Source organism: Bufo gargarizans, chromosome 1 (genome assembly GCF_014858855.1).
Source record: "Bufo gargarizans isolate SCDJY-AF-19 chromosome 1, ASM1485885v1, whole genome shotgun sequence".
NCBI classification, from domain to species: Eukaryota; Metazoa; Chordata; class Amphibia; order Anura; family Bufonidae; genus Bufo; species Bufo gargarizans.
The window spans coordinates 174,288,543-174,309,811 of record NC_058080.1 but is presented as its reverse complement, the minus strand read 5'-3'; the positions used below and the strand labels follow the sequence as shown (position 1 = coordinate 174,309,811).

At 43.1% G+C, this 21,269-nt stretch overlaps 1 protein-coding gene across 1 annotated transcript in view; it reads left to right on the top strand.

Moving 5' to 3' along the window:
- The window catches only part of LOC122942539, a 110,809-nt gene that overhangs the window by 55,784 nt on the left and 33,756 nt on the right, over nt 1-21,269 (top strand). Inside the window, exons 11-14 of the mRNA XM_044300193.1 lie at nt 2,777-2,835; nt 4,195-4,301; nt 7,884-7,989; nt 18,799-18,898. Coding sequence (XP_044156128.1) covers nt 2,777-2,835; nt 4,195-4,301; nt 7,884-7,989; nt 18,799-18,898 — 372 coding nt within the window. The remainder of the gene's footprint in view (nt 1-2,776; nt 2,836-4,194; nt 4,302-7,883; nt 7,990-18,798; nt 18,899-21,269) is intronic.

The following is a 21,269-nucleotide window of genomic DNA, read 5'->3' as shown; positions in this document are numbered from 1 at the left end:
ATCCATGAAAACATATTTAAAAAATCTTTGCAAATTTTATTGAAAAGGAACAACTAAATTATTGCATTAGCCCAGTAACTTAGATTGTGAGCCCCAATGGGGACAGCTTGATGCTAATGTCTGTAAAGCGCTGTGGAATGTAGTAGCACTATATAAGTGCATAAAATAAATACTAAGTTGAAGCACCTTTTGGCAGCAATTACAGCCTCCAGTCTTCTTAGTTATGACGCCACAAGACTTGCACACCTGGATTTGAGGATTTTCTGCCATTCTTCTCTGCAGATTCCCTTAAGCTCAGGTTGGGGACCGTAGGTGGGCAGCTCATTTTCAGGTCTCTCTAGAGATGTTCGATTGGGTTCAAGCCAGGGACTCAGGCTGACCCACTCAAGGACATTCATAGAGTTGTCCCTACGCCACTCCTGTGTTGTCTTGGCTATGTGTTTAGGGTCATTGTCTTGTTTAAGGTGAACCTTTGGACCAGTCTGATGTCCAAAGCACTCTGGATCAGGTTTTCATTAATAATATATCTGAACTTTGCTCCATACAGCTTTCTTTTTCTTCATCATACCAGAGAATATTGTTTCTCATAGTCTGAGAGTCCTTTAGGCTTTGATGTGTCTTTTATTGAGGACAGGCTTCTTTCTGGCAACTCTGCCAAAAAAGGTTGGTGGAGTGCTGCAGTGATCGCTGTCCTTCTGGAAGTTTCTTCCATCTGCACCCAGTATCTTTTGAGCTCAGCCAGAGTGACCGTTGAGTTCTTGGTTAGCTTTCTTACCAACGCCCTTCTCCCATGATTACTTAGTCCCATGATTACTTAGTTTGGAGGGTGGCCGCACATACACAGTGCACCTTCCTGGACATTGTGGGCTCTGTTGTAAATATAGGTGTGGGTCCCAGAGGTGGGACCCACACCAATCAGACATTGGTGACATATCCTTGCGATATGCCCCAATGTCCAAGATGGGAATATCCCTTTAAGTCCAGCAGAAATTTTTTGTACCCTTCTCCAGATCTGTGCCTCCACACAATCCTGTCTCTAAGCTCTACAGATAGATCTTTCCTCCTCATGGCTTGGTTTTTGCTCTGATATGCAGTGTCAGCTGTGAGACCTTATAAAGACAGGCATGTGTCTTTGCAAATAATGTCCAGTTAACTGAATTTACCACAGGTGAACTCCAAGTAGGGTGTAAAAACATCTAAAATGTTTCCTTTTTTAATACATTTACAAACATTTCTGAAATTCTGTTTGCACTTAGTCATTACAAGTCATTAAGGCCTCTTTCACACTTGCGTTGTACTCCATTTGCCGGAATCCGGAAAAACGCAAGTGAACTGAAAGCATTTGAAGACGGATGGCAGCCAGGACGCTATTAAAGTCCTGGTTGCCATAGTAGTAGTGGAGAGCGGGGGAGCAGTATACTTACCGTTCGTGCGGCTTCCGGGGCGCTCCAGAATGACGTCAGAGCGCCCCATGCGCATGGATGACGTGTCCATGCGATCACGTCATCCATGCGCGTGGGGCGCCCTGACGTCACTCTGAAGCGCCCCGGGAGCCGCACGGACGGTAAGTATACTGCTCCCCCACTACACTTTACCATGGCTGCCAGGACTTTAGCGTCCTGGCAGCCATGGTAACCATTCAGAAAAAGCTAAACGTCGGATCCGGTAATGCGCCGAAACGACGTTTAGCTTAAGGCCGGATCCGGAATAATGCCTTTCAATGGCAATTCCGGATCCGGCCTTGCGGCAAGTGTTCAGGATTTTTGGCCGGAGCAAAAAGCGCAGCTTGCTGCGGTATTTTCTCCGGCCAAAAAACGTTCCGGTCCTGAACTGAAGACATCCTGATGCATCCTGAACAGATTTCACTCCATTCAGAATGCATGGGGATAATCCTGATCAGGATTCTTCCGGCATAGAGCCCCGACGACGGAACTCTATGCCGGAACAAAAGAACGCAAGTGTGAAAAGCCCTAAGTGCAGATTTATGCACTGTACAATAACGTATGTGAATAGGGAATATTTAGCAGCAGGCTACACAGACCTGATTGTTCTCAGCAGGTTTGTGACTTGTGATAGAAATTGCTTATTTAGGCACTGAGATCACTCTGGAGAAAGGTGCCATAATATGCAGTTACAAAGAGTTCTGTTTAGCTGATATTTAAATATCAACCCAGAGCTGGTAAAATTGTTTTAATTGATGAAACTGACAATTTTTCAGGCTTAGGACATGGACCTGGAATCTGCACATGCAGTAGTCACTGTCACAGTGATTTCAACAGTTTGTCTACAATGTTGAATATGCTGTAACTTGGCCAAATATATATGTTATTAATTGCAGCATGCTGTCAGTGAGGTTTTTTTTTTTTTTTTTTGCTGCTTCTGGTTGGCAGATTTCTCCTTATGCACAGTAATAAGAGAATGCTATCAATCAATGGCTAGTGGGCAAGGTAGACCACAGCTTATGAATATGCCAGACTCCTTGCTTACAGTGCTGGCAGCACATTGCAGCAAGTATCATGTAAATTTGATATCAGCATGCGAGTGACTACTGCATGCTATGCTGAGCGAGGGCAGCATGAAGTAGGTGGCAGGTTTCCTAAAATATACATAAAAAAAGAATTTATGATTTCACTGACTAGTTGAGTTTTGCCACTTTCTGTGGATTAAACAGAGTACCTGAGTGTAATATAGTTGTTGAGCTTCAAAATGAATAACTATTTAGAAAAGCATACAAGTCTAATTTATTCCAGCTCACCGTTGTGTTTTGCTTTCTCAGACGCTGAAGCGGTCTCTGTCCAAGGTGCCCGAGGAGTGCAACCTTCCTCATTTTATAAGGTTTGCTCTTTTTAGAAAGCAGTATACATAGTTAATAGATATGTTTTGTACGATATCATTGTCAGTAAGATGAGGCCGATGCAAATAAGTGCCTATGGACATGCTATCATGCACTGACCAAACATTGAGCAGTGTAATATAACCTCTAGGTTTGTAAACATGTCAGAGAACTGCATAAAGAGTAGCTCTATGCACAGTACTGTAGAGGCAGTTCACTTCCATTTTAGTTTCTGCAAAAGTGCTAAATCAAACTACGTTGACAGTAAATATAAGCCATTCACAAATGTTTGCCACATGCTTGACCTCTTGAACCCGTAGTACATCAGTACATTGTACATGTTTTTGTATAATAAATTTAGTTATTCCGTACATGGTTACTGTATTTTTCCCTATATAAGACGCACCAGACCATTAAAATGCACCTAGGTTTTAGAGGAGCAAAAGAAGAAAAAAATATATATTCTCATCAGACCCCCAATCTTCATCGCACCACAGATCAGACCCCCTAATGTTAATCAGACCTTAGACCCCCAATCTTAATAAGACCTCATATCAGAGCCCCCCACAATGTTAATCAGATATCAGATAACACCCCCATCCCCAATGTTAATCAGACCTCAGATCAGACAAAAAAAAAATAGATAAAAGAACCTCCTCTCCTTGTTCGGACAACGCTATTACTTGGGACATCAAGCACGCTCTTCCTGCAGCGCTGCACTGTGACCTGACATCACACAGCTGTATGCAGTCATGCCACAGCAGAGCTCGGTCACCACTGTCTGGTCCTTCTGTGTACTAGTGAGTACTTAATGGAAGAGCTCATTAGTTTTTGCTTTTTACCATGAACTGCCATTCCCCCCCCCCCCCCCCCCCCCACTTTTGAGAGAAAAAAGTGTGTCTTATAAAGCAAAAAATACCGTAACATATATTACAAAGTAGTGGTAATATTTCTCGCTCGTATCATTGGGGGACACAGGACCGTGGGTATAGCTGCTTGCTGCCATTAGGAGGCAACACTAGGCTAGAAAGTGATAGCTCCTCCCCTGCCAGCTATACCCTCCCTAGTCAGGAGAGAGCATATCACTTTCTAGCTTAGTTTCACCTCCTAGTGGCAGCAAGCAGCTATACCCACGGTCCTGTGTCCCCCAATGAACTCAGCGAGAGAGAGATTTTACAGGTGAGTCCACAAAAATCTCCTTTTTTTCTGGCAAATTAAAATTAGGAGCTAATACAAAGCATTATAACAAAAATGAAGCATACAATTTCCTTGTCAAGCATTTTTGTATGTCTTTGCAATGCATTTTACAACAAATCCAAGCAATGAATTTTAAATGTAACAAGTATAATAACCATAACCAGGTTTGTGCCACATATCTTGATGGATACAGAGCTACTGCTGTATGTGCTGTGGCAGGGCCAAGGTCAGCAGAAAAAGGAAGGCGCACAGCAGAGAGCATTCTGAAAAGGTAATAGAACTTGGCTCAATTTCTCCTTTCTCTAAAAATATATTTAAAGAGAACTTGCCATGTGGATATTTGATTATAATCTAACTAATTATATACAATCATTAACTACTAAAAAAGTATCTTAGATGTATTCACTTACTGGTGTGACAGATGGTTACCTCATAACATACACACAAAGATGCCACATGCTAATGAGCTGATTTGAGTCCAGCGTGATGTCATTGAGTCCAGCGTTTATTTAATTCAGAGATATAGCCACTCCCCTGCCCACCTGCTGCTGATTCATATGGAAAAAAACTGTCAATCTGCAGCCGGTAGGCGGGGAGAGTCAGGAGCTCATAAATATTCATGACTCATCATTATCAGCTGGAGCTTTTTAATACAAGATGTTGGCAGATTGACTGGGTCAATTAAAGAAAGTGACCCAGCATTTTGCTAAGAGAATCAGTTACTTATTTATGTTGCCCTTAGTTAGAACACCATAAAACTGGTGACAGGTTCCCTTTAAGTGTACATCTAGCATACTCTCCAGTCTGATCTCACAACTGTGTGGAAAGATGCAACTGCAAGCTTGGTGGTTCAGTTGCCAGGGAAACCGTACAGTGCCCACTGGCTATTGATCATGGGTCATCTTTAGTGTTAGATCCGAAGTCAATTCATTGTACATCATTAAAACAAAGTGTTAGAGAGACCTGTCTCAATACAGCATTAAAATGCATTGCCTCCGTGAAGGAAAAATTTGTTTCACCCAAAGTCGGATGCTAAACAGGTCTACGTACAGCATTAAAACGAACTGTTTGAATAAATCGACTTGGGATCTATGATCCGAAGCTCAATTCGCTCAAGCCTAGTCATCTTAAAGGGGTTGTCCGGGCTTTTACTATTGATGACCTATCCTCAGAATACAGTAGGTCATCAATATCAGATCAGCGGGGGCATGTGCCATCTCCCTTCTCTCTTCCTGTCCGCTAGTGCTGTCTATGGCAAAGACCATAGACAGCAGCAGTGGACAGGGAGAGAGAAGGGAGACTGCACGTCTCCTCATATAGCTGATCGCCGGGGTGCCAGGTGTCGGACGACGTTGATCTGATATTGATGACCTATCCTGAGGATAGGTCATCAATAGTAAAAGCCCGAACAACCCTTTTAATTGGAATAGAAAGTACAAGATGAATGATGCAATCTAGCTTTGTCTTTGCAACAGCTTTGATGTCTCTTTCCATTTCAAAATGTAATTTTAATCTCTTTAAAGGGAACCTGTCACCGGGATTTGGGGTATAGAGCTGAGGACATGGGTTGCTAGATTGGCGCTAGCACATCCGCAATACCCAGTCCCCATAGCTCTGTGTGCTTTTATTGTGTAAAAAAAAAAGATTTGATACATATGCAAATTAACCTGAGATGAGTCCTGTATGTGAGATGAGTCAGGGACAGGACTCCTCTCAGGTTAATTTGCATATGTATCAAATCGGTTTTTATACACAATAAAAGCACACAGAGCTATGGGGACTGGGTATTGCGGATGTGCTAGCGGCCATCTAGCAACCCATGGCCTCAGCTCTATACACAAAATCCCGGTGACAGGTTCCCTTTAAGTAGAATCTGACAGTTTGATTAGGATTTTATATTACACTCCTCAGCATTAAAATACCAAGTAACTTCATGAAGAGGCCCTCACAAGGGACTGACACACCGGGACTACTCCTGGGATTATGGTGTGAGGTGGAATAATGTATGATAGCCAGACCCTTCTAGTCTTCAATTTAGGTACACTAACAGCTCAGTGTTACATTGATTTGGTCGTGGAACCAGTGGTATGGCCATTTCTCCAAAGTGTCCCTGGAGTTGTTTTTCAACAGGACAACACCAGGCCACACTTTGCTTGCGCCACTGTGAGCATGGCCTAAATGTGCTACCATGGCTTGCGGCATCTCCAGACTTGTCTTCCATCGAGTACATCTGGGACATCATTGGTTGGCAATTGTAAAGGTGGCAGGGGTGGACTTACCATACACCCTACAGGGAAACTTCCCAGTGGGCCAATGCCCAGGGAGCAGCACAAACCCTCCTCATGGCTGCCGGTCGGGTATGTAATGATGCTCTTAGCATTAGGGTCCATTAACACGTCCGCAATTTCGTTCCGCATTTTGCAGAACGGAATTGCGGACCCATTCATTTCAATGGGGCAGCACAATGTGCTGCCCGGATCCGGAATTGCGGATCCGCACTTCCGGGGACTCAATTCCGATCCCGAAAAAATTGCGGACAAGAAAAGGCATTTTCTATGAGAATGCCGGCGATGTGCGGTCCACAAAATGTGGAACGCACATCGCCGATGTCGTCCGTGTTTTGCGGATCCGTGGATCCGCAAAACACACACACGGACGTGTGAATGGACCCTTAATGCTAGCAGATTCTGATACTTTTGCACCTAGCTGGCAGAAAAGAGTGCCCTCCTGCATTCAACCGCCCTCAGAGTTGAATGCTGCAGTGTGGAGGCAGCATTTTGTGCTGCACTGCAGTATTGCTGGCCCGCGTACTTTTGTTGGCCCTGCCTACTTATATTGGCCCTGCCTTCGGTCAAGTTAGAATCAACTATTAGTTTTTTTTCCCCAGAGCCACTTTAATTTCCCAGTCCTCCCCTGAAAGGTGGATTTACACGGCCTGATATCTGGGCCGATTATTGGGAACAAATGTTCCTACAAACTCTCGTTCCCGATAATCTGCTTGTCTAAAGGTGCTGCAGATCATCCGATGAACAAGTGGATCACTCGTTCATTGGGTGAAATGATTGGAGGGGACACCTCAATCATAATGTCCGGGCAGCAGATCATGCTGTCTAAACAGCACTCTGCTGCCCAGGAGCAATGATTTTGTATGGGGACGAGTGATAGCAGCCATCACTAGCCCTTATACTGTGGAGGTGATTGCTGCATGTAAATGCAGCTCTTCACCTCCACTTAACAAGCAGCAATGCTGAATAAATCGAGATGTTTTAAATATTTTTTATCATTTGTATATCATTAACATGCCTGTTGATTGTGTGATTTCCATAATTCCACTATTTTCACATTTTCCTTTTTGGTGTTTCAATTTCAATGTTGATAAGTATATATTTAGTAGCTTATCTACCATTGAGGCAGACCTGTGCAGCTGCTATGGGGGAAGAAGGTTCACAGCACTAAACTCCTTCTCTTCCTGACATAAATCCAATACATTTTCCTGCAGCCAACATTAGGGGTAGCTCAGCGCACAGAGATGAATTACAGCTGCCATTGCATTCAGTGGTAACTGCATACATTTCTATGCACTGGGCATGTGCCGCATCCTCTCCATTGAATGCTATGGGATTGTGCGCGTGGGCTTTTTCAGTAGTCCCATAGTAGTGAAAGGAGGGTGGCTGCTCATGTGCAGCTACTTTTCCCTTCAGTTCGTGGGCCCCTTTTGTCCTATTTGGATCACACAGCAATTGGGGACTGCGCGGGAAACTTTTGCTTTGCATACATAGACCAGACAAGGTGACATTCCTAAGAGGTTGACCTGTGATTAATACTGTTATATTTCTGTTTTGCACTCCTTTAGAACGCGAGAAATGTTTACACGGCTTGGTTTGGAGGATTATAGTGCCGTGCATGTGCAGGTTATTGGCGCTGAAGATGTCTATGGGCCACATACCAGAGGCAAAGATGTGCGTATTTCCAATCGTTTTGCTTGTGTGCATAAGTATACAGGTGAAACTCGAAAAATGAGAATATCGTGCAAAAGTCCATTTATTTCAGTAATGTAGCTTAAAATAAGAATTTTGTGAAAAGGTTCCATATTCTAGGCTCAAAGTGTCACACTGTAGTCAGCTAATTAATCCAAACCCCCTGAGCAAAGGATACCTTTGGGGTTTCATAAGCGGTAAGCCATAATCATCCAATCTATAACAAATAAAGGCTTAAAAATATCTCACTTTGCATGCAATGAGTCTATCTAATATGTTAGTTTCACCTTTGAAGCTGCATTACTGAAATAAATTAACTTTGCATGATATTCAAATTTTTCGAATTTCACCTGTATAAGATATAGTAAAATTTCTTCAGTCTGCCATTAACAGGTCTTCATTGATGTCAGGTTATCAAGTTTTTGGGATCAATGCACTTGCAAGAGTATATTCATTATTTGTAAGCCCCATGAACCTCTATGAAGGCAAGCGAAAGTAAAATGCTAATATAGCATACGCTGCTATCATTTTGATCATTGTGTTACTATCATTTCAGTCTTATTTATTTCCAGTTTTGTGGGTTTGCAGATTATTTTATAATCCTTAGTCAGGAACAAAGAAGGTGAATCTCAGAAGTTTTATTTATTTTATGCACCTCTATAGCACTGACATATTCCGCAGCGCTTTACAGACCTTAGCATCACTCTGACCCCAATGGGGCTCACAATCTAAATTTCCTATCAGTGTGGGAGGAAAATGGAATACCTGGAGGTAACCCATGGGAAGAACATACAAGCTCCATGCAGATGTTGTCCTTGGTCAGATTCAAATGAAGGACCCAAGTGATATCACGCATTGCCACAGAGTTTGTATGCAGCCATAGGGTTTATGTGGACAGCATATGATAGTAAACAGGCACTCTGATTGCCAGCGGTAAACCGTAAACTTCTCAGAAAGTTACATATAGCACAGACAATGCTCAGGATGAAGGTGGTAGCAGATTCCCTTTAGCGCAAGTGATTTCATAAATCGCATTTTGCACGATTTGTAGCAAATGTAAGTGCTTTTCTAAACATTTTCTACTGCAGAACTGTGGGTAGAAAATATGCAGACTTTTACAGTAGCAGCAAAGTGGATGAGGAATCTCTTTCAGAAAATCTTCACAGCATACATGTGGAAATTGAGACTCAATGTAAATTTTAAATCCAGAGCATGTCAATATATTCTGCAGAGTTCTCCATTTCACTCTAGGATGAAATTCGTGGCAAATGCAGAGCAAATTCCAAGTCAGAATCCACATATAGCTCATATGGATGTTGACGTGGGTTTGATGCAGAGTTTGACACGGATCTACATGTACATACATGTAATGTACTAGTTTGCCTGTTTTGTTAAAGGGGTTTTCTCATCTGAGACAATAGGGGCATATTGCTATGATATGCCCCCATTGTCTGATAGGTGCCAGTCCCATCGCTCACTGCGCATGACCGGCCACCGCTTCCATTCACCTTTATGGGCCCACAGATAAAAGCCAGCGCTCGGCTATTTTCAGCGGCCCCATAGAAATGAATTGAGGGTGGCTGCGCATGCGCAGTGCACCTTCCACCACTTTAGGGGCTCTGTTTAGGATATATCAGACAATGGTGGCATATCCTAGTGATATGCCCCCATTGTCTCAGATGAGACAACCCCTTTAAGCCTCATTCGCACATCAGTGTTTTGGTCAGTGATTTCCATCAGTGATTGTGAGCCAAAACCAGGAGTGGAGCCTCCACAGACATAAGGTATAAGGGAAAGATCCGCACCTGTTCTGTATTTATAGCCGCACCTGGTTTTGGCTCACAATCACTGATAGAAATCACTGACTGTGTGAATGAGGCATTAGACAGCTCGTTCAATGATATTTATTTGGAATGCTTTATTGGTAATTCATCCTCAACTGGAATTTTATTATGTTCACGAAAAACGGTACACGTGGGAAAGCTTTTTATAAAATGCTTCCCAGGGTACATTAATACTCATTTTAGTGGATTTGACTTATCTTTGTTGCAGTCAATTTTACTAATGTATTCTTTACTTTGTAAAAGACATGCTATTGTGCATCACTTATTAACAGGAAATGTATATCAAGACTTTCAAAGGAACTTTGAATGTGTCATTCTATCTCATATAAGTGATTACATTTTTATGTTTCAAAAATTGTCACCTATACTGCTATTTTACTAGTTTTTACAGTTAACCAATACACGCATGTGTAGATATATTGATGAACTTAACCATTTAAGGGGTTGTCCCATGAGAAATATTGATTTTTCAAACCAGCACCTGGATCTGAATTATTTTGAAACTGCATGTAATAAAAAATATAGCATAGCCACTGAGTTATTAAATAAAATGTATCTGTATAGCGCCACCTGCTTTGTTTTATTCCTTATTTCTTTGTCCTGCTCACTGAGAAAGGCCGCACATGCTCAGTTTCATCCTTCGACTGCCTCCTGAGCTATGATAGGCAGAGCATGGACACGCCCCCTGAGCTGTAGTAGAAAACATACTCCCCTTAAAGGGGTTGTCCGGGATTAGGGACCATTGTTTAATAGCATTGCACATACACACACTTTACATACACCCATGTCCTACCTTTTCAGCATGTTTCTAAGTAGCCTTTTTACCCAAAACCTTTATGGCAGGAAGTACTGTATATACTGGCGTATAAGACTACTTTTGAGCCCTAGAAAATATTTTCTAGAGTGGGGGGTCGTCTTATACGCCGGTTATGGCGGGCGCTGCAGTGCCGGGACGCCCGAATTATCAACAGAGAGAGCCCGGGCTATTGCCTTGTATCTCCAGCAGCTGAGAGCTGCGATCTAACCCACGGCATATGCCCCCCCTGCGCTGTACCTTGTATACCGCCCCCTGCTCTGTACCTTGTATGCCTCCCCCCTGCTCTGTACCTTGTATGCTCCTTGTACCGCCATCATCCCGGCCGCTCGCATCTCGCTTCTGCGCATGTGCGAGTTCTCCGTGCGGCGTATCTAAGTGCGGCGTATCTAAGTGCGGCGCAGATGTGCATATGTGAATGTGAATATGAAGAATAACATAACAAAAACATGTTCAGGGTATAGGTGGCACATGTTTAGGGTCTGGGAGGCAGGGAGGGAGGACAAGGAAGGTGGTGGGATGCATGGATGGTGGTGATACCATGGGATGGCGGTGGTACCTAGGGATGGTGGTGGGATGCAGGGATGGCAGTGGTATCTAGGGATGGTGGTGGGATGCAGGGATGGTGGTGGGATGCAGGGATGGCAGTGGTACCCAGGGATGGTGGTGGGATTCAGGGATGGCAGAGGTACCCAGGGATGGTGCTGTGTGTTGAAAAAGGGGTAGTCTTATACGGCGAGTATATCCCAAACTCTATATTTTCAGTGTAAAAGTTGGGGGTCGTCTTATACGCCCAGTCGTCTTATACGCCGGCATATACGGTAACTGATTTCTTTCAGTCAGTGACGACGTACCGGGTCCCTTGCAGAGGAGGAAAGCTTCCTCTTCCGCTGCTCAGGGAGCCCGGTGACGTCACTGACAGCCTAATTAATTATTCAAAAGTCTAGGAGGGGCAGTAACTCTCCTGGCCAAGATTGCGCTAAGCTCCGCCCCTCCAGTCCGGTGACGTCAAAGTGAAATAAAGTGCCTTCCCTAAAATGCTCCACTCCTTTCTGCCCCAATTGTCCCATATATAACAAATGCGCCCCCCCCCCCCCCCCCATGCGTCCGCTCCTTGTGGTGCAGATATTGATGGCAGCGGCTCAGGAACGGAGCCGCTGCCATCAGCAGAGAGCGTTAGCTGTAACTGTAACAGCTAACACTCTGTAACAGGTGCGCGGCATCCTGATCCATGTGGTTGAGAAGGAGGGAGCTCCCACTCTCTACCATCGCGCCCCTGCTGCTGCGATTGCAGCGGCCGATCGTTGCCATGGCAACCGGACGCCTAACAAAAGCGTCCTGGTTGCTATGGACCTAAGGCTAATCAGACCCTGAGGTCTGATTAGCCTTAGTCAGGGCTCCAGATGGCGACCAAAATGCCACCAATGAAGAAAACTGACCTTTAATACAAATACAGGAGGCGGGTGCCGGAATCAAATAGCCGGCACCCGACCTCTGTGACAGGGAGCTGCGATCAGCTGCAGTTGAGTTAACCCTTCAGGTGCGGTACCTGAGGGGTTAACTGTCGCTGATTGCAGCTCCCTGTCACAGAGGTCGGGTGTCGGCAATTTGATTCCGGCACCGCCTCCTGTATTTGTATAAGAAACATCGGTGGCACAGTGCGCCCCCCCCCCCCTCCCCCAGTATAATAAACATCGGTGGCGCAGTGGGAAGTGCCAATGAGGGTTAAAAATAATTTAAAAAAATTAACTCACCTCCTCCAGTTGATCGCGTAGCTGCCGGTCTCCTGTGCTTTCTTCAGGACCTGTGGTAACGTCACTGAGCTCATCACATGGTCCATTACCATGGTGATGGATCATGTGATGAGCACAGTGATGTCACCACAGGTCCTTTGACAGGTCCCGAAGAAAGAACAGGAGACGATCAATTGGAGGAGGTGAGTTAATTTTTTTATTTATTTTTTAACCCTCATTGGCACTGCTCACTGTGCCACCAATGTTTATTAAAATAAGGGGGGGGGGGCGCACTGCGCCACCAATGTTTATTATATTGAGGGGGGGCGCACTGCGCCACCAATGTTTATAATATTGAGGGTGGGCGGACTGCGCCACCAATGTTTATTATATTGAGGGGGGCGCACTGCGCCACCAATGTTTATTATATTGAGGGGGGCGCACTGTGCCACCAATGTTTATTATATTGAGGGGGGCGCACTGCGCCACCAATGTTTATTATATTGAGGGGGGCGCACTGCGCCACCAATGTTTATTATATTGAGGGGGGGCGCACTGAGCCACCAATGCTTATTACATTGAGGGGGGGCGCACTGCGCCACTAATGTTTATTATATTGAGGGGGGGGCGCACTGCGCCACTAATGTTTATTGTATTGAGGGGGGGGCGCACTGCGCCACCAATGTTTATTATATTGAGGGGGGGCGCACTGCGCCACCAATGTTATTATATTGAGGGGGGGCGCACTGCGCCACCAATGTTTATTATATTGAGGGGGGGGCGCACTGCGCCACCAATGCTTATTATATTGAGGGGGGGCGCACTGCGCCACTAATGTTTATTATATTGAGGGGGGGCGCACTGCGCCACTAATGTTTATTATATTGAGGGGGGGCGCACTGCGCCACCAATGTTTATTATATTGAGGGGGGGCGCACTGAGCCACCAATGCTTATTACATTGAGGGGGGGCGCACTGCGCCACTAATGTTTATTATATTGAGGGGGGGCGCACTGCGCCACTAATGTTTATTGTATTGAGGGGGGGCGCACTGCGCCACCAATGTTTATTATATTGAGGGGGGGCGCACTGCGCCACCAATGTTTATTATATTGAGGTGGGGCGCACTGCGCCACCAATGTTTATTATATTGACCTTCTACCATGCATTCTGTATTCAGAATGCTATTATTTTCTCTTATAACCATGTTATAAGGGAAAATAATACAGTGAATAGACTTTCATCCTAGCAACCATGCGTGAAAAATCGCACCGCATCCACACTTGCTTGCGATTGCGCACCATGCGCACAATATAGAGCATGCTGCGATTTTCACGCAACGCACTAGTGATGTGTGAATATCACCGCTCATGTGCACAGCCCCATAGAAGTGAATAGGTCCAGATTTAGTGCGGGTGCATTCCGGTATTTTGAATGCGTGGCCCTTATAGTGTGACGCTGTCAGCGATGTTTATGGATAGATGTGGGAGCGTGGCCCTTATAGTGGGATGCTGTCAGCGATGTTTATAGATAGATGTGGGAGTGTGGCCCTTATAGTGGGATGCTGTCAGCGATGTTTATAGATAGATGTGAGAGCGTGGCCCTTATAGTGTGACGCTGTCAGCGATGTTTATGGATAGATGTGGGAGCGTGGCCCTTATAGTGTGACGCTGTCAGCGATGTTTATGGATAGATGTGGGAGCGTGGCCTTTATAGTTTGTTGCAGTCTGCTATCCCTAAGGTTGTATACCATGAGTAACTAGCACAAGCATAAAAATGATCTACCATTGTGGAAAGATGGAGCTGCTCCCTGTGTGTTGGTTCACTGTCTGCAAACACTGAGCACATGACGTGTGCAAGAGACAGAGCAAGGAGGAGTTTATGTAAGAGGGGGGTGGATCTATGGAGGAGGCTGACTATGTATGAGGGGGCGGATGCAGGGAGGTGATCTTACACTGTAGAAACCAGGAGCTGCTGAGCTGCGCTGGGAGCCACAATGCACTGCAGCAGGAAGTGATGGCATACAGAAACAGATATGTACACAGTCTGCTGGGGACTGTAGGAGCCATGCAGCAGAGCAAAAGCTACCTAAAAACATCTTAGGAAGATAGATTTGGCTACTAACAGTGAGTAAGCAGTTAAAAAAAAAAAATATTTGATCCCGGACAACCCCTTTAAGCTAACAGCTTAATATAAATGTAGCAGATCAATGAATGGGGAGATCCCTTCATCCATGTAAAGTACAGAGCTGGTTCTAGCTCTGTTGGAAAGAGATTGTCATGTACTATATAATGTTTGATTTGTAATTTTTATTTAGTCATGGGATAACCCCTTTAAATAAGGCTGAAGATTCACAGAGATTTTGGTGTATTTTTCAATAGAAAGTTGTAACCTCACAATTTACACTATATAGGATATTGGTTGCATAATAATTGCATGAATTTGGGTATGGTCGGATTTATTGTGAGAATCACATGCAAAGGAAACATTTTGGTTGTGGTTTTCCTGCAGTGGAAAGTCACCATGGAGCCCTAGCCTAGTGTTATCCTCCTTATTATGATATATAGTACTGTGCAAATGTTTTAGGCAGGTATGTTTTAAAGAATTAATGTTTTCAAAATTAGAAGTGTTAATAGTTAATTTTTAATCAATAGTTTAATTTTAACAAAATGCTACTAAGTGAATGAACAAAAGAGAAATCTAAATCATATCAATATTTGGTGTGACCCTTGCCTACAAAACAGCATCAGTTCTTCTAGGTACACTTGCACAAAGTCAGGGATTTTGTAGGATTATAGTCAGGTGTATGCTTAGGGTACTTTCACACTTGCGTTGTTGGATTCCGGCAGGCAGTTTTGTCGCCGGCAATCTGTATGCAAACGGATACCATTTGTAGACGGATCCGCATTGCAATACCGGATCCGTCTCTCCGGTTGCCATCCGGAAAAACTGATCCAGTATTTATCTTTTTCACATTTTTAACAGTCTGCGCATCCCTTTTTCCGGAACCCTTGGGGCCTGATCCGGCATTAATGCATTTCAATGGAAAATAATGCCGGATCTGGCATTCCGGCAAGTGTTCCGAAATTGTGGACGGAGAAAATACTGCAGCATGCTGCGGTATTTTCTCCGTCCAAAAACCGTATAGTGACTGAACTGAAGACATCCTGATGCATACTGAACGGATTGCTGTCCATTCAGAATGCATTAGGATAAAACCGATCAGTTTTTTTCCGGTATTGAGCCCCTAGGATGGAATTCAATACCGGAAAAGTTTAACGCAAGTGTGCAAGTACCCTTAACCATTTATACCAAACGTGATAATGATCTTAATTTTCAGATGTAGGTTGAAACAGTCAGTAACTGAAACGGAAACAGCTGTGTAGGAGGCCTAAAACTGGGTGAGAAACAGCCAAACTCTGGTACCGAGGTGAGTTTGTGAAAGAGAGTATCATGTCACAGGTCATACACCATGGCAAGACTGAGCACAGCAACAACACACAAGTTATATTGCATCACAAGGTCCCCCGAAGACAAAGATTTCAAAGTTAACTGGAATTTCAAGATGTGCTGCTCAAGCTCTTTTGAAGAAGCACCAAGAAACGGGCAATGTAGAGTACCGTAGACACAGTGGTTGGCCAAGGAAACTTAGTGCAGCAGATGAAAGATACATCATGCTCACTTCCCTTCAAAATACGACGATATCCAGTAGTGACATCAGCTCAGAACTGGTCGAAACCAGTACACCTCTCTGCTGCTCTGAGAAGTCTGGTCAGAAGGGGTTTTGTGGAATAATTTTAGCCAAAAAGCCATAGCTTTGACGTGGAAACAAGACCAGCATAATAACTCTGGTGCAGAAAATTGGCCACGATACATGTCACGCAACCAGGTGCTCTAAAGTGATGAGTCAAAATATTAAGCCTATGGCAACATGGTGACCCTGGTCACGTGACATTTGGTAGCATCCAGGATAGCAGAGTAGCGGTGATCATATAGAAATGTATGGGATCACTGTGTGAGTTGCAAAAAATCCAGCTGGATTTTTGTGACTCCTTCAGCGATCCCATTCATTTCTGTGGAATCACCACTACTCTGCTATCCTGTCAGCGACTCATGTCACGCAACCAGTGTCATCATGTAGCCGTACCCTAAATGTTTGTAAGAGAAGACAGTTTGTTCAGTGAAAGGCTGGAGAGTGGTGCAGATTGTCTGCAGGCAACAGTGAAGTATAGTAAAGGTACCTTGCAACTTTGGGGCTTCATTTCAGCAAATTGAGTTAGGGATTTGGTCAGGGGTTGTCCACTATTTGGTATTGAAGAACCTATTCACAGGATAGGTCATCAATATCAGATCAGCAGGGTCCGACCCCAGCACCCCCTCCGATCAGCTGCTTGAAGAGAAGGCAGCACTCTTTTAGGTAATGCCTTCTCTGCTCTGTTTACCTGCTCGTGGCAGCAATTGCAGTGGTCATCAGGTGTAATTGCAAGTATTGTATCCCCATTCACTTCTAAGGGACAGCTTTGTCTGTTCATGTGAATACTGCAGAGCCATCACATAGAAGTGAATGGGGACGCCATACACCTGCTCACCACTGCAATTTCTACAGAGCAGAGAAGGCAAAGGTGTGTTCTCTTCAAACAGCTGATCTCTTTGAGGATAGGTCATCAATAGTAAAATAAATTTTTTACGGTGTCCTCAATTCTGTGAAATACAGGCAGATACTTATCCAACATGCAATACTATCAGGAAGCCATCTGATTGGCTCCACATGTATTCTGCAGCAGGACAATGGCCCCAAACATACTGCCAGTGTCCTTAACCACTTAGCTACCAGCGCTGTACAGGTACGCAGCTGGTAGGGTCTTTAAATATGTTGCCTGCTCGGGTGCTATAGCTGGCAGGTCTCTGCTGTTTCAAACTGCAGAGGCCCACGGTTATTGTCCACAACTGGCAATAATGACGATCGCGGTCATTATTTTTCCGATATGGCAAATGGCGTAACGGAAAAAGTATCATAATGGCCGATTCACCATTTTTTCATTGCTTCTCTTACCCCCAAAAAATTTACAAAATGTGATTAAAAAGACACACCCACTCTAAAATGGTATCAATAAAAACTACAGATCAGAATATGGTGATGTAAAAAAATATTTTTTCAAAGTTTTTATTTTTTCCAGTTTTTAATTTATTTCTCACTTCCAGCTACATTGTATGCTATGTTAAATGGTGGCATTAGAAAGTACAACCTGTCCCGCAAAAACAAACCCTCATATGGATATGTGAACAGAAAAAGAAAAAAGTTATGGCTCCAGGAAGACAGGGAAGAAAAAAGCAAAACGCAAAACGAAACCCTCCGGTATCCTAAGTGTTAAGAACTATCTAAAGAAGAACAATGAGTCCTGGAAGTGATGATATGGCCCTCACAGAACACTGATCTCAACGCAATGGAATCTGTCTAGAACATGAAGAAACAGAAGGATATGAGCAAGCATACAGCCACAGAAGATCTGTGGTTAGTTCTCCAAACTGTTTGGAACAACTTCCATAACCAGTTTCTTCAAGAACTATGTGCAAGTGTACCTAGAAGAATTGATGCTGTTTCAAAGGCAAAGGGTGGTCACGCCAAATATTTATTTTGATTTAGGGCATGTTCGCATTTGCGTTGGAGGCTCTGTTAGGGGCCTCCATCATAGATTTCATCAAAACCAGAAGAGATAAGTCTTGCAGGACTTTTTTTCTGCTGAAAAAGCGTTCTTCCGGACAGAAACCAAATGGATCCCATTATAGTCAATGGGATCTCTTTGGCTCCGTTTGTGTCAGTTACGGTATGTGCTGAATCCAGCACTTACTTTATTTTTGTTGTTCTACTCCTATAACAGAACAGAACAACGGAAATAAATAATAGTGGTGTAAAAGGGCATTTGATGTCTAATTGTCTTTTGTTCATTGACTTTGCATTTTGGTTATTGATAAAAAGAAACTATTAACACTTCTATTTTTTAAAGCATTTTTAGGGCTCGTTCACATCTGCATCGTGAGCTACGTTTGAGACTTTTGTTAAAGATTCTGTCAAACAGACTAGACAAGAAAGTCCTGTGTGCAGGACTTTTTTGTCCAGTAAAACAACAGAATCACAAAACTAAATTGAATGGGTTCCATTCTAGTTAGTGGAGTTATTTTAGGTCAGTTTGTCAAATTTATGTGACAGATTCAGCACTTCCATTATTTTCTCTATCGGAACAGGACAATGGGAATGAAGAATGTTGGTGTGAAAGATCCCTTACTGTGCAGCATTTTCTACACCTGCCCAAAACAGTGCTGTATTTTACACAGAACATGAAATTTGTGTAATATTTGAAACTCCATTTTAGTGATTTTATTAAAATACTCCATATTTCAGCTTGTTCGAGAAGCAGTCATTTGGCTTGGTGTTCAACATAAGCAGAAAAAAGCTCTAGAAATCTTTGCAAGGGAGATTGCACCTGCAGGCACTGGAATGGGTAAGTTTCTTTGTACTGTACCTGTTATTATAATTGACAGATAAAAAGTGAATAGACAGTGCACCCACTAAACTATACACTAAAGGTGCATTTACACGGCCCGAAAATATTCATTCACAACAATTTGGCCATGTAATTGTGCCATCGATCCTGTCACTCATGCAAGCACCACCGATCATGGCTCCTGGGCAGCAGATCATGTGGTCTAAACTGTCATCTGCTGCTTAGAAACTATGATTCTGTATGAGGATGAGGGATCACAATAGCGATCCGTCATCCTCATACAGTGAAGGAGATCTCCTCCAGGCTCTCCTTCACTGAGCAATCAGCCAACTGTCAGGAAGGAACGCTAGCGAGGCATACAGTCTCTACATAGACCATTAGAAGGTGTTTACATGACCTTGGGCTATAAGCTAGATTCCTAACTACAGGGTTTCATTGACTTCACACCACCGCTTTGAAAGGCTATGTACACCTTTTGAGGGCATTTTTTTTATGATTGCATTGTACTCATTTTGAGCTAAATATAATTTTTGAATTGGTCTTTTTTAAATATATGGAACCCTTTTTTCTGTATAGAGCTGAGATGCTCTAGTGGCACCCTTTTGGATTTTCAGTCTTTTCCGTCAGACCATGAGCACAGGGATTCTTTATTTCTGCTCTCTGACCTACTAATCACTCATTATAGCTCAGTTCTTATCTTACTGATAAGAAGGTGGCATAAATAAGTGTTTATGGTCTCCCACTAGTGTAGACATAAGGTTTATTAGAGCACAAAGTGAAAATTCCAGTCACACAACTAGAAAAACTGTTAAACCTTTGTGACAAAACAGCTCAATATTTTTAATAAAGGCCAACTGAAAAAATTATTTGATGCAGTCATAAAATTGTTTCTGAAGGTGTACATAGCCTTTAAAGGCTATCATGGTCTACAGGAAGACCTCTTTGGAAGCTGGAAAGGAGTTCTATCCCTTTCAGTGATGAGTCTTGCTTTTGTCTTGGACCCAATGATAGTTGGAAATTTGGTTTGGAGACCACGTGGGCAACACCATGAAGAGGTCTACACAAGGGAACATCACACTAGTCCTACTATTGTGATTATGGTGTGAGGTGGCATAATGCATGGTAGCCAGACCCCCCTAGTCATTTCAGGCACACTAACTGCTCGGCGTTACATTGATTTGGTCGTGTCCCAGGAGCCATTTTTTTAGCAGGACAATGCCAGACTGCATGTTGCTTGTGCTATAGTGAGCAGCCTGCATTGCCTAAATAAGCTACCATGGTCTGTAGCATCTCCAGACTAGTCTCCCATCGAGCACATCTGGGACATCATTGGTTAGAAATTGCAATGGCAGTTGCCAGAAGCATATCTTGACATTCATGTATTTCTACACATGGCTCTCATACTCGCCATTATTTATCATTTGCATATCATCAACATGTCTATTAAGCCTGATTTCCATAATTCCATGACTTATTCTTCTTGTCCAATTGCAATGTTGAGAAGTGTATATACCAACAGGAGATTATGTTTTGTAAATAAAGAGAATCATTATGCATAAGCCAAAATGTGAAGTTCCCCACATACAGTATAGAGTGCTCATGAAAGCCATATATGTACAATGTGTCATAAAAGTAATGCCCATGGACCATATGTTAACATGTATTTATCCATAATAACATAATGCTAGGGTGCCCCCATTTAGCTGGTTTCACTTCTTTTGTATGTTTTATTTTTTCAAGTTCATTACAGATTCAGCGATTATTTTTAAGTATAATTAACAGCAATATTTTGGAATTTGACCTTCAAGTATGCTTGAACTGAGCTGTGAAGATACCAAGATGGCTGTGTTATTGTATTTAGAGCTATATTTATACAAGAGAGTTCAATCAATGGTCAAATGCTCTAAATGAACACAACAAATGTCACTGTCATTTCTCATTTACAGAAAGTCATTCTCATGATTTCAGTAAATTTGGCACAGAAATCCTACCAAGCATGTGGTCTGTGATTAAATGCAGAGTTTGCAATATTCTGTATTTTTTCTTCAATTCTTCTTGCTAATCACACATTTTCATCAAAGTCCAGTTGTTAAGGTGGTTATAGATATTAGACTAAAATTTATTTAAAGTAGACCATTTCAACTATATGAAAACATTTGACAAGTGAAATTTATCAAGGAACAATTGTTTTAGCTGAGAAATAATAGTCATCTACTGGAAAAATGTCATCTGTTTTAGAATTTTTCACCTGAAAGTCAGATCTTTTGCTAGCGATAGATTGTTCCTCCACGATCTTTCTTTAAAAGAAGGTCCTCAGAAAGAACCTTTCACCTGGTGTGATGGAACGTCAAAATGTTCAAAGCTGCAC